At 37.6% G+C, this 15,278-nt stretch overlaps 1 protein-coding gene across 1 annotated transcript in view; it reads left to right on the plus strand.

Moving 5' to 3' along the window:
• The window catches only part of tmem47 (transmembrane protein 47), a 245,051-nt gene that overhangs the window by 94,390 nt on the left and 135,383 nt on the right, over positions 1 to 15,278 (plus strand). The window contains exon 2 of the mRNA XM_039745192.1: positions 7,392 to 7,532. Within this exon, the coding sequence (XP_039601126.1) occupies positions 7,392 to 7,532 (141 nt within the window). The remainder of the gene's footprint in view (positions 1 to 7,391; positions 7,533 to 15,278) is intronic.

Here is a 15,278-nt window from a genome sequence, read left to right on the forward strand (position 1 = left end):
GGCAGCACAGAACGAGTTATGGGGCCGGAGCACTTTGTCCACCAGACGCTGAAAAGTCGCAGGCCCCTGTAACCGAATGGAAGGACACGATACTGCCAGTGTCCGCTAGGAGTGCTAAACGCGGTTTTTTCCTTCGGGGACTCCGTTAAAGGAACCTGCCAGTACCCCTTTGTCATGTCAAGTGTAGTCAAGAATTTGGCTGGTCCCAGTCTCGAGGAGGTCATCCACGCGAGGCATGGGATAAGCATCAAATCGGAAACTTGGTTGAGCCGACGGAAGTCATTGCAAAACCTCCAACTGCCGCCAGGCTTAGCAATCAAGACGATGGGACTGGACCAGGGACTACTACTTTCCTCGATTACTCCTAGTGCCAGCATTCGCTTGATTTCCAGTTCCACTTCTACTTTCTTTGCCTCCGGGAGTCTGTAGGGTCGCTCACGGACGATCACCCCCGGGTCAGTCAATATGTCAGAGAGGTCCGACCTGGTTGTTCACTGACCACCTCTGGGACAGAGCGGATAGCTGCTTCGAGCTCTTGTTTCTGTCTGGGGGATAGCTGCTCGCCGAATTAAGGGAACTTACTTCGCAAGAGAGAGCAGGGCTGTCCGGAGGAGGGATCGGGATCCCTCTCCTTCCACGGTTTCAGCAGGTTTACATGATATATTCGCCAGCTGGTCGGCGATTGGGCTGTTTCACCAAATAGTCAACCAATCCCTTCCTCTCCTTAATTTCAGAGGGGCCTAGCCAATGCGAGCAGTTTAGAGTGAGAAGTTGGTACCAATACCATGACGCGATCCCCCGGTTGGAACTCGTGCCATGGTCATAAAGGCGGGCCTGTGCTGATTGCGCCTCCTCTATATGACTTTTTAGAATCGGTCTTATTGCATCAAATCTATCGCGCAAATTGGGCGATATATTCCAAAATATTAGTGGAGGGCTGTGCCTCCCCTTCCCAGCCCTCTTTTAAAATATCTAATAAACCCCGGGGTTGTCTTCCGTACAATAATTCAAAGGGAGAGAACCCCGTAGAGGCTTGAGGAACTTCCCGGTAGGCAAAGAGGACAAGGGGGAGGAGTTGGTCCCAATTCCTCCCATCCTTGCTGACTACCTTACGTAGCATTTGCTTGAGAGTTTGATTAAATCTCTCCACTAGCCCATCGGTTTGAGGATGATACACCGAGGTTTTTAAATGCTTTATTTTCAGTAACTTGGCAGTCTCCTTGAACGTTTCCGAGGTAAAGGCGTTCCTTGGTCCGTCAGGACTTCTCTGGGAATGCCTACCCGCGAAAAGACTCCTACTAGTTCCCGTGCAATATTTTTAGTGGTAGCCGAGCAACGGAACGGCTTCAGGGAATCGGGTAGCATAATCCACGAGGACGAGTATATATTTATATCCTCGGCTGAGGGTTCTAGGGTCCTACTATATCAACCCCAATCCTGTCAAAGGGAACGTCAATAAGGGGAAGGGGAACCAGAGGAGCACGGTCCCTCCTAGGAATTTGCCGCAGTTGACACTCCGGACAGGAAATGCAAAAGCGGCGAACCTCCTCGTTAATTCCCGGCCTGAAAAAACGGAGCTTAATTCTCTCTAATGTCTTATCGGAGCCGAGATGGCCTCCAAGAAGGTGGGAGTGTGCTAACTCGCAAACCTGCCGCAGGTAGGTCCACGGGACTAGCAAAGTGAGGTCCCTGTGGCATGGGGAAATGCGTGCGTTGGCCGTTAACGAGAACCACTGCATTCTTTATGTGTTTCAGAGAGTCGTCATTCCACTGTTCTCTCTTGAAAGAAGCCGGTGTTGCTCTAAACTGAACGAACAATTCAGAGAGAGGGTCCGGTCTGACCTCAAGGGGCGGAGATTCCTCCCTCACTGCCGGGCGCTAGTGGATGACGTAGTAGCCCGCGACGGTCCGGGAGTGTCTTCGTCATTCTCTTGGCCTACCGCCCCACTCCCTGTCGGCTGATTACACGGTGTGGAAGCAGCTTGAGATGAATCGTTGTCATCTATAACGAGGCCATAAGTTTTTCGGGGAATGCTTTCTAAGCTACCGCTGTCACTATTAGACCAGTCTCGCCCGAGGATTACGGGAAACGGAGGATCCGGATGCCCCTTCTACGGTAAGCTGTCGAAGGGTTCCTCCGAGACATACGTAACACCGGGCGGTATTATACGTGTGGATATCTCCGTGTATACATTTTAGACTGGTCTTTTTCTTGATCCATTGTTGCGGTAGAATAAAACGGCGAGCAACGACAGACACGTTACTGCCGGAATCGAACAGCGCTGTTATTTTATGTCCATTAATAAGAAGCTCCCCCATATGTTTATCCGCCAGGGGATTGCTAAGGGCACACAAACAACCCCGCCATTGCCCCCTACGGTCCACCTTGTTCCCCGACAGGTCGCAAGCCAGACGGCCCGGCGACTTCGGAACAGGCTCTGGATTGCGTGGAAGGGACTGCTTTAGTAGGACATAGCTCCGGGTAGTTCACAGGCGGCTGTTCTGCCCTCCCAGGTTTCACAGCCTGCCTCTGGGTTTGCAAGAGCTGTAGCAGCTCGTCCATAGAATGGAATTCGCCCCAGGCCGGCTGGGCAAAATCCTGGGGTAGCCTTTTTAGCAGCAAAAAACAGGCCACTTGCTGCACTATTTGTAAGGGGGTCAACTCGAATGGCCGTAGCCACTCACCCACCTGTTGCCAGAGAGCCATAGCCTGCTCTGACAGCCCTTTGCTTGGGTTAAACTCCCAGTTTATTATTTCCTTCACCTGCCGGCCTGGGGACAACCCATCGTTAACAGGGACCTTGGTCCCGATGGGCAGCTCGGCTTTCCTGCCAAGGAGAGCATACTGAGCCACTCGTGTTTGTTCCCCAGAAGCCAGCCCACGCCTGTGGGTCCCCTCTACCTTATCCATGAGATGGGTGCAGAGCCTGCACCGCGTCCTTCCTGACCCTCCGGCACTCCTGCCCGAAACTTCGGCCCGGTACTCACCCACCTGGTTCCGTGAAAGTTCGTGTCCCAGGTTCATCGGGAACACCATCCTGCTGACTACGCCACTGTAATAAGCGGAGACCAGAGACGTGGAAAGGTTTGGGGCAGCCACCCGTTTAATTTGGTTTCCTGGCTGCAAAAGTCTTTGAGGCATTTTAACAGTTGTTACAACAACAGAGTCCAAAACAGAACTGCCTGCCTAAGCAAAGGCAGTGAGCTTTATAGCACAGAGGGCAGAAATGATGTCGTCCTCTGGGCCGGAACCGGAAGTGACCTCATTCTTCATTCCCCCGGGGCAGATGTATAAACAGTATTGTCTAAGCCCTTCAGCTGCTTCCCATGCACACGTGTGTGACAATACTTAAAAAAGTGGTAAAATCTACTAAACAACATTATCTTTTAACTAACCGAACAACCATAAAACCATAAGAATCATCACCCTTTGATAAAGCACTGCAAATATCCAGATAGTTTTCTTTGATAATGATATATAGTTCATGTAATTGCTCAAAATGTTTGTGTTATTAAAGTATAAATTACATGTTATAACACAGACTAATATTGAATTATGTAAATAGTCTTACTACCTTTTTACTATCAATCTGGAACCCTGCTAGGATTAGGTTTCTGCCTTTTAGTAGGAACTGGGGTTCAAAACAGATGGAGTAATGTTTAATTATTCTGCATTTTGAAGCCATGCTATTTACAAATTACAGTTTCTATTAGCCACATAGAAGGACTTGTATTTTGTGTTTTTGTATTTACTCTGTTTATTCTCATTTTATGAGAAGTAGTATATCAGAATGTGTCATAGAGGTTGCCTGAATGTAGGTGCCTTGTAATCAACTGGCATCTGTTCCAGACTGGTTTGTGCCCCCTGCTTGTTTTTGCTGACACAGGCTCTGGCTTTAATAAGAACAGTAAAAAAAAGATGTATAAAATGATTCATACTCAAATTTTAAACTATTATAAAATAAAATCCCAAAACTGGATGAATTCAATGTTATATTGTTGAATGCTGGAGCCTTTTAAAGTACACGGACAACAGAGAGACCCTTTATATATTACACAGACCTTCAAATTCATTAAGGGTTAATAATGAATAAAGACATGTAAAGTTGTTTTTGTGAAGGGAGCAGAAGTGGAATACCACTTTATTATTTTCCATCAAAATATAAGGATCTTATTTTGCTGTCAGTAACAGACCACTTCTTATATTCTCAACAAATTCAGACTCTGGATAGTGCATCTCAAACAAGGATGTGTTAATCTACAAGACAGCTGGAGCTTTTAAAGAGTATTTTGGGCAAAATGCAGAAGAAAATGTGCTTTTCTCTTTCCATCTCTCAACATGTGTTTTATTAATGAGTCTGTGAAGGAAGATGCAGTCTGTGTTCAGGATTTGCTGCTGTTGCCGAATTCACTATTGAGAAGTGGCACGAATGATGTATGCAGGTGTGAAGATGAAGTGCCCTATTTAATTTCAGATTATGTACAGTTGCTCATTTGTTTGTATCCTTGGCTTCTAAATTGATGTACATAAATAGGGGCCAGACCAAAGGCCCAACATCAGTAACTAATTCCAGTAATTTATATTCCTCATCTTTCATCAGCATTTGAGAGGAGGGATTAATAGAACATAATTTAGCTTGCAGATGTAACACTTCAGCCTTGTCAAGAGCATGGGTTTATACTTATCTATCTGTTTAGCATGCTAATACTGCACATATAGTTTTTTTTTTTTTGCTTCATTTTCTGCTTTGAAATTTCTTTCTTCATGTACAGTGTCTACATTCCTTCTATGACCAATTGTGAGTCTGAAATTTGCATCCCAGTGGACTCTGCTCAGCTCCATACAGGGAGTCTTTTTTTCTTTTAAGGATATATTCCCATACCATACCAGTCACTGGAAGTAGGCCGTCTCTCACAAAGGCTCACTTTTCCTTTGGCACAGAATATATTTCTTTCTCAGCTCTGCACACCCCCACAACTAAATTTTCTTAAGAATGGCAGCTTTGCAAAAGCCATGTTAGAAAGCATACAAAGGTGGAGTCTTTCATCTTTCACTGTGTAATCAGCATGAAAATGCAGATGCTCTAGTCAAGGATTTTTCTTCTTCTTTTCATGGTGACGGCTGCTAATCTTGACAGGGCTTTTTTTCCCACCTGTGTAGTCAGAAAGAGACAGTAGCTTTTTGAATCAAATGTTTTGGCTACTGCTGTGCACTTTGAGAGGCAAAGACACAACAGAGCAATTAAAGGAGCCATAGTTCCTTTGATTGGTTGTAATTAGCAAAGCATAGCTACCTCACTCTGGTTTATCTATCCTGGTAAATTTGGAAGTGATTCATTTCCATGTGCATTAGAACAGGTTTTTAATTTGCAGCATGCAAGTCTGTATTTCCTCCTTGTCTGACTCATAGTCATTGCTGTGTTAGAAGCTGGTATTGTTTATTATTGTTACCAGTACCCATTAAGCTGGCATGTGTTTCATTCTTTATGATAATCATTTACAGTAATAGTCACTTCAAAACATAAAGGAACATCTTCCTTTTTAGAGACATTAAAAGCATGTTTGCATTATGAAGATAGAAATTAAGTTAAATACAATATATTAAATACAGTATTATTACATAAGCCTTACTTTTCTGAAAAATCCACCTTAATAAAAGGATGCGTGTTTGTGTGTCTGTCTCTGTGATTTTCTGGTTACTATGTCTCTGTCATTCCAAATGATGGCACATTACAAACATTTTTACTAATAAAATGCATTTCACGTGTCATTCCAACAGATGACGCATCACACATTAATGCTGCTTATACGAATCCCATACCAAATGACATGTAACAGAGACATATGTATTGCATGGTACACTGAAAACGTTAATGCTGAGGTCTACGTTGATTACTTAGATTTTAACCCTTCTTACACAGGTTGAACAGCTAGTTTATTACAAAACTGTTGCAATAAATGTCAATGTGTACTTATAACTTTAGAGATACTATCTCAAAAAGGGGGACAGTCTTGGGGCAAAGGAAGCCAGAACATAAAATATAACTTTTTATAACTTAACACAAGGAAAAAAAAAAGGATCAAATAAACAGCAAATTAATAAATGTGCCGCCTCTCTGAGCTTACCAAGTCAACCTGCCAGACAGCTAAGGTGCCTCACCCATTTACCTACCTCACAGTATTAAAACTTTGTCCAATTTAGGTTCCTGCTTTTACCTGTACAAGCTTCCAGTATTTGACACTGCTATAAAACTCATTCTAGGGTCTCGAAAGACCAAGCTAAACAATGGATGATGTTACTTTTGCAAAAGGTTTGCAAGGCTACTTCTTCAGTTCACTGTTGCTGCCCCTGGTGTGACTTGCACTTTTGAGCCTTTAGTTTCCTCTAAATTTTCATATCTTCCAGGCAGTGCTTCTGCTACCCATTAATTTAAAATGGGCTTTTCCCAGTATATCATCCTTGAGACTAAGTGCTGCCCTCTATAGGCTTTAAAGTATTTAAGCCTTTCTGTTTCAAGGTATCATAGTATTATTGTCAAAATTGTCAGACATCACTGTCACCTGTTGGTTTGCTGGCAAAATGTTGTTGCGCCGTATTTATGTCATCACATAGAAAGAAATAAGCCCCACTGATATATTACCCTTAATCCACAATCAAACTTCATAAATCCACTGTTATACAGAGAAGAAAGGTTCCACTGCATTTTAACAGCTTGTGCTCATAAAGCCACAAGTTGAATGTTATATACTGTGTTATCCTTCAAAATACAACCCTGCCACTTTCATTTAGTAAAAAACAAGCTGTTGTCTAGAACAGCATCTTTGTGATTATCAAAATTGTTCTTGAGCTTCTCTTATATTGATAAAGAATGCATTTTACTAGAGCTGTTAATGTCAGTTGCATTATTTGACTCATAGTGTTGAAACATTTTCTTCTGGTTTCAGTATATTCTAACACTAAATTGTAAATGTTCCGTCATTCCCTGTTTGTGAAACAGATACTAGGTAGCTGTGGACAGAGTCTGCTGTTCCTTTGCTGGACCTCCCTAATACTACTGTACCCATCTTGTATCACTAAGGAAAAAACTGAAGTTTGCTTTAAAGATACCTAATTATCTGTAATGAAAGACACTGACAACAAATGAAAATAATATTAGTACTTATATTAGATGTTCAAGCTTCACATTTTGAGCAAAGGCAGGTTCTATGTGGCTATATGAAAATACATTATTGATTGAATGTTTTTTCTTGCATGTGCAAGCTTTCAGATTTATCTGACTGTACTTTCCCTTTAATTTTCCTACCTTCCTCCTTTTTATTTTTGGCTTCCAGCAAAAGAAACATTTGCTGTGTTTTGTTTTTAATTCTTTTATCACCTTGTTTCCCCACAGATTGGCAAATTGCTACCCTAGCTTTGCTCCTTGGTGGTGCAGCCATCATTCTCATTGCCTTCCTGGTGGGTCTGATTTCTGTCTGCGTAGGATCCCGGAGGCGGTTCTACAGACCAGTTGCTGTCATGCTTTTCGCTGCAGGTAAACAGATATGTGACTTTCAGAAAAGCTCATTAAACCTGCATGAGGTCATCTCTTCTAGTTTAATTTGAAAATGCAAGTGGAACGTTTTGCTGCTGCAGCGTATGCAGCTTTAGGAAAAGGGATACCCTGCTGGTTTGATTTATGTGAATCTTGCACTATGAGAGATTTCCCAAAGAGAAGGCACATTTGTGTTTAATTTCTGTATCTTGACATTGGTTATAAATTCACAGAGAACAAAATTGTGTAGCATAAAAAAGCAACAGTGTTATAATGTGTTGAGTTACATTTAATGAACCAATTTGCCTTTTTCACTTTTTTATTTTGAGCCTGATAAAACTTCTGACCAGTGAGATTTTGCTTGTCTATTATGTTTTTAATTGCTCAAGTTGCCACACTTTCACAAGTCCAGGAAGATAAATTGCAGTTCTATTCATTATATCACATATGTTACAAACACATAAACAAACAGTCTTTCTTTTATCAGTAGTACAGCTGGAGTGACCCAGTCATTATATCCATCCATCCATTATCCAACCAGTCATTATATTTTAAGTTAATTTGTGAAAACATAGCAGCCTTTCTTTTGGCCTTATTTTATCCTTTTACAGATAAACAAAGTTGTTTGTTTTTCTTTGTCATTAAATTGCTTGCTGTTTTTTGTGTTATAACTGATAAAATGCTGTCTTGGCTTCATCAAAGCCTTAATGTTACAAACTATGTTGGCAAAGAAAGTACAATTACCTCCTACATTGTCCATAACATATTCTGGGGATTTTAAATTGGTGCTCTCTACACTTTCCTGAGGGGTTTTCTACAATCTCCTATTGAATTCTTTAGGCTAAATCACACTCCTGGCATTTTGGAGCTTGTTTGCATGCTGGCAATCTCTACTCTAAGGAACAGCATTTTCAACATAAACTTAACTCCATTCGCTAATATGGCAGACTGATGTTTGGTGTATTTTTCAGTCAGGCTGCTACATTAGATAAGATTATGACACTCAAATTAATAATTATAGGTAATAAAATATAAAAGCAAATGCATATATTATGGTAAAAAATCACAAGTGAGAAGATATTCTTAGTGGTTTGATCTTTCTCAGTTATAGCATTCTTACAGCATAATCAGACAATCCAGAAAAAAAAAGTATCATATAATATAAGCTTAGAAGTGAACAGTGACTACCATCGAGAATTAGTTTGCTTCCTTCTTATTTGCTTACTTTGTGAGGATGCATTGGTATACCCTGTACCATGATACTGTTTCCTTTGTTATTATTGTTTTTTATTAATGAAACCAGGCGTTACTGTCCACTGTGCCATGGAACTGGCTAATTGCTATTATCATTTGTATTGACACTATACTAGGAAGAGCTAAAGTGGGATTTAAATATATTTTTAAGATATTTGGCAGCATTACTAACAACACATTGCCCCAAAATTTCATATATATTATAATATTATAGAAAGCGACTAGACTTAGATTTAAACCTTCTCTGAATTATGAGGAAGTATCAATATCCACTACGCTGCCCTATAACTATTATTATTGTAGGAGTCAGTAGACTAATCATTTATAGACTGAGCATGGCTACCTACCTACCAGCAGTGTTAGTTGTCTGTCCAGTTTTTCACAGTTTTCCTGGAAAGGTGATTACCGTGCATGGTAGACTCCATGCTAGTTGTACTATATTTACCTTGCTGTCCTCCAAAGTCGACATGCATCATACACAGAGTGTCTTATCATTGATGTTATGCTAGTTTCATTTTTCTTTTGATAATATGAACCAAAAAAGAATATTGTATTGTATTGTATTGCATGATGCATGCCTAACAAGGGCTAAAGGTGCACAAGATATAGGGCAGACAATCACACTGACAGTCGGAACACAATTCTATACATCCCTGTCACTGAACAGTGGGCTAGACAGTGGTCCCAATGTGTTGTAGAAACTCATACTCCATTGACATTAGTTAGACGAAGAGAGGCCATGAAAGTCAAAACACTTGTTAAAGTTTTGTAAATGGTCTTAAGTGCCTATTATGAGAGGTTAGCATCATAAGAATGTACTAGTTCTCTATAAAGATGCATACAACATTTTAGGGTCAACAAGAGACCACTTTCAGATGTTAGCTGATGAGTTTTGCAGGGCATCCCTGTCTTATATAGAGGCTGTGTGAAGGATAATGATGTGGGTATTTTTAAAGTGGGTTTAAGGGAACCTAACACTTTCTAGCAAGAGACAAATACTTTCATAGATCAGATGAAGAAGGAATTGCAACTCCAAGAGGTCTTATATAGATAGATGAACACTTAGGATGCTACCATAATTTGTTAAAATGTTACAATAAAAATGTAAATACATATTACTGTGAAGTGGTTGCATTTCAAGCAGTCTGCCTCTTTACATAAAGTAGCAAGTACATTTTTTATATTACAAAACAAAGATGCTTTATGTGATCAGAAAATGTAGAAGATAGAACATTCAAATCCTTATTTATGAAGGAAAAGGAGATAATATGGGCATTTTGTGTAAGCAAGACAGTAAATGTAAAAGAAAAGGAGGATTCTTTTGGATTAACCCTTTCAATGTTTTCTAGTGAACATTATTTATAGATATACATTAACTGCAGAAAGTTAAATGGCTAAGGTTTCAAACATATTTCACTGTTGAGACTTCAGTTCAGCTTCATTTGAATAATTTGACTGAAATCATGCTGTAACATATTTTTCTTATATAGTAATGTGCCTATAAATAGATCAAATATGGGTTGAGGTACTCATATACCACTGTTATTTTAAATTAGAAAATTTCCAATTATATTCTTGAATACTGCTTTTTAGAAAATTGCATATTTTGTCTGTGTTGTTGTTGGATTGTCTATCCAGTATTCAAACAGTTTATACTTGAAAGCAAACAACCAATTACTCTAGCTAGGCATTTAAGTTTAACATATGCAAGCAGCTGAAGACAACAGCATTACTGTACATCTGGAGTATTTGTGTGTATATCGTGCTTTCTTTTAGGAAGAGTTTGGTTGAGATTGTGGGACAAATCAGCTAACCAAATGGGTTTAGCAGAAAGGTTCCTATCATTTGTAAATATGTTTATGTTCTTCTGGTATTACAAACACACACACATAAACATTTTTATGTTTAGTTATTCCTCACAAAATCTAAAACGTAATGAATTGAATCCTGAATTAGACTAAATGAGTTAATAAAAAGGATTTGTGGTTGAAGTAGGTCACTCATCATGCTAGTGGTATACTGTTCTCAGCAAAAAAATAAGTTTATATTTAGCACAGTATTATTTGTTTTGTTTTCAGACCATAAAAATAATCATACAATCATGTCCAGTATCTTATTTTGTCATATTAAGGAGTTTAATATTGTAAGTAAAATATTGTCATTCATGAAATACTTGGTGTTCAGTGCTTCTTGGATGAAGAAATTGAAAGAAAGGCAAGATATACATAATATGCTATATTTTAAACCTGCTTGCTCCTGAATTATTTAACAAAAATTAAGATTTTGAATGTGAAAGGTGTATAATAGTCTCCAAAATAAATCATTAATAACATTCATTTGATTGTTTCAGTTGGACAGACTTTAACTATGTTGTGCCACCTAGGCTCTTAGTAACTGAGTGTTATCTCTGTTAAATCTCCAGTGCAAAAATGGAAGTCTTATAAAACAGTTGTTATCAAATCAAAATTTGTAAAGAATGAATCATCTGAAAAATGGATTGTTAAAAATTACTGTTACAATGATTCTAGCTGAATCACCTACTTACTGGTATAATTACATATGCATCTTGCATAGGGTCTATTTAATTTTTCAAAAAGTCAATGTCAATTTATATATATAGCACATTTAAAACAACATATGAATGCTGTGGCCAAAGTGCTTTACAATAATAGAATAAAAGAAAAACATACAATTAATATGAATACCATAATTAGAAATAAAATAAATTAACATAAATAAAATAAATAATGAATAAAAGTAATGTTACATAATCATAATGAGGAAACCATCAGTATTACTGAAGGTATTTTTATTTTATATTTATTATACAGGCACTGTTTTATCTTGGTAGAGTAATATATATTGCTCTACTTTCCCCTATTGTATTATTAATATGTAGCCATAGAATGCCTAATCTCACAGACTTACCACTGTTTATAAGGTATTATTGTATATAACTTATCCCCACCTTCCCTTCTATATCTATAACCTCAGGCAATTAGATGTAGTAAAAAGACAAGCAGGAGTTAAGTTACACACAAAATAATGTATTACTGATAATATTCATAAATAATAACAAAATGCAAAGTACATTTAAATATTGGCAACCATACAACCTAATTAAATGATGATGTGTAGCTGAGGTGGCACACAGACTTGTAGTTACTTAAAATGTTTCTAGTTAAGGCATCATTGGGGCTCAGCTTTCTTCAGAACAGGCCTTAAGCCAGGTCAATATGGCTGAAGCTGAGCTGTGCACTCCATTGTGCTGTTCTTGTCAGTTCATGGTGTGATGGTCTTCATCATTTGTTAGTAAGAGAGTGAGAATGTGGTTGAGCAAGCAAATTTATGGGTTTTCTGTCCAACCCCTACAGCCAATAGGACATCATGGTACTTAAAGGCCTCTGAGACAAGCCAATTCCAAACAGCCATACCTCAGACCAGTGGGGGAAATAGAACATCTTAACACCTGCCCCCAAGCCATATGTTAAACATCCTGGCTTCCTTACAGGGGTTGAAAGACTTTAGCAGAGAAATACTTGCCAAACTGGTTTAAGATACATCCTCTCCCAACTCTGTCGTAAAATACAAAGAGACTCAGTCATAAGGGGATTTAAACACTAAATTACATTGCTTTGCCTAAATTACAAATAAAGGCGTACAAAATATTTATCAAGTTATATGTAAAATCTCACATCACAACACTCCACCCCAATGAATGTTTTCTACAATGTCTTTATAATTAAACAGTCTTAATTGTTTAAAGAGTCTGTTGAATAACTTGTGCTTTGATTGGCAGTATTTGCTCTCCCAGTGTTAAAAGTTGTCCGTGACCATTTGTCCATTACATATCTTCTTTATTTCAAAGACAATCTGAAGAACTTGGAAGCGCCCCTGATGACTTGTATCTGCTCACTGAACACTTCCAATTGTTAAATTATCCTAATAATAAGCAGATGAGTATACAGAAAACTAAAAAATTATGTTTAATATAACAGTGTTCCTTTAAAAAAGTCTAGGTAGTGGTTGTAATTGTTGATTGACACTTTCTATTCAGTTATGCTGCCATGTGCAAAAAACTGAATGTCAGCCGTATAATTACCAGTATCATTAGCAGCTTCAAATTAAAACAATTGCTTTTAAAAGAAATGTTAAATCTAATTAAAACAACTTCTTAATACTTAATATGATAAATGTGTATTCCCTACCTATGAGTACAAAACACAGAATTAAACCTAAAAGCAGCGTGACAACAGAAAATTTTGAAAATGTAGTTCCTTGTTTAAAATTTCTTGCATTATTATATATGCCCAGCTTTGCAGTCATTTCACATTTTTGCTCTCTCATCTACAGTATAAGAACAGGAAAAAATGCAAATATAATGTAGTTTCATGCAGAAAATCTCATTTAAATAACTAGAAGTGATATAAGCAAATAGCAGGCATGTTAGCCCTTTCATTTCAAGACCCTTTTGATTATTCTTGGGTAATGTTAACTAGTTCTAGTTTTCAATAAAGATCCTGAAATTTAAATTATATGCTTATTTCACCATTTCCAAAACATTGCTATTTATTTTGGATTATTTTTATATATTTTTTCTTTTACCATTTAGCACTAAACAGCTTTAATAATATTGAAATATATTAAGTAAGGGTAACATTACCTATATCATGTTATTTCTTTTGCAAAAAACCTTAATTATTATAACACTATGCTCTTACTAAGTATAAGTTAATTTATGTGATTAGAGTGAAAATGCAGCAGAAATCTTTATCATTACCAGCCATGACTTATAAGCTATGAAGATCATTTTCCATGATGATCTGTGAGTCCAGATATATTTGAACAAAGACTTTATTGCAGGTTTTGTAAGTGTTGTAGAGTGGGATGAGAGTTTTTTGGATTGTTTTTTTTTTTGATTGTTAATGCTGTTCTTATTACTGTGCTCTTGTTTATGTTGTTCATGTTTCTGCTCTTAGGTAAGGACATTGAGCAGTTTTTTGGCCCTACCATAACTGGACATGTTCAGTGCTAAATTTTTAGATTCAAGAAAAGCTGTTGTGTGAAAAAAAACAGGATTGCTATTCCTGATGTACTTGTTCCAGTACATTTAAAGAAACTTAAAGCTTTTGTCTTTCCCTTCCACAGTGTAAACTGTACGCATGTACAGTCTTTTGATGCCTGCCTGCTTCTGTACAGCAATTGATGTTTATAACATACTGCCATAGACTGACCAATCAAAACTTGGGTTGGGTAGATGTAGCAAATAAAGTGGTTTTGAATACCTTGTTCATTACCTTTACATCATGTTTTATAATATTCTAAGTGTAATTATTTAAAATATTCATATTATTAGAAAAATTAACTTAATAGCCCTTTTGAATATATGGTTCACATGTTAGACCAATTGTGAAACATTTGTCTCTGTTGTGAGTAAAAATTGACCCAAGAGACTGCACTATTCTATAAGCATTTGTTAATTATAATTTATTCATTCTTTGTTCTTATCAAAAGTTAAAGCATCAAATTAGTTTTAACAACATTTGCTCACTGGTACTTAGGTATGTAAACACAATGCAGCAGTTGCTTAAAATTTCAGACTTTCGCTTTATGTTCTTATCTACCGCTTACACCACATTTACAGTGCCAAAGATGTTCTTAAGTTACGGTTATTTAAAACCCATATTATGTAAATCTTTTGAAATATTTTTCACACTCAATATGCAAACTAAAAATAATACTAATTTCAAACATCAAGCTAATGTCTTTGGTGTATTAAGTAGGTAGACATCAAATTAGATAGAGGTGATATTTACAGTGCATTTGTGAATCAGTGACATAAGTCAACTTACGTAGTTTTCAGATAGCGATGTTTCATAGGCTTCATCTGCTTTCAATGTAAATTTTTCATGAAAGCAAATTAACATATACAGCTTGATTAGCATCCAGGATTTGATTCAGTTTATTTATTGTTGTAAGATACTTATTTAGCATCTACAGTTTTTAGACCTGTTTATATATTTTGGTGTTAGACAGAAAATGTGAATCCTGAAACAGAAAGGTTGATAAGGTGCATTTCACAGAAAATGTTCCTTTCCCTTTACTATGCAGATTTAATGTTTTGTAAAATATGTGCAATCAGGTTTTCATGATGTCTTCAGAAACAAAAACTCTTTTTATCAATCCATTCATCCGTTCATTCAGAAATTCTCAACCTCTCTTGTCCAATTCATTGTCATGGTGGCTATCGTCCATTCAGAAAGCACTAGGGACAATGCAGGAAACAGTCTTACGCAAGGCTTCAGTCTTTCACTGTGCATACTCATGCATGCACCCACGATCACTCACACAGAGCTAATTGAAAATCCCCAATTAAAAGTAATTTTTATGTTATAGACACAATTAAATATTTAAAAGAAACTAATTGTTTTAATACCAGGCTTTTTATAAAGCAGTAATAGAATTTTCAATAACCAATTTGAACTGGATAAC

This window comes from Polypterus senegalus, chromosome 2 (assembly GCF_016835505.1).
Source record: "Polypterus senegalus isolate Bchr_013 chromosome 2, ASM1683550v1, whole genome shotgun sequence".
In the NCBI taxonomy this organism is placed as follows: domain Eukaryota; kingdom Metazoa; phylum Chordata; class Cladistia; order Polypteriformes; family Polypteridae; genus Polypterus; species Polypterus senegalus.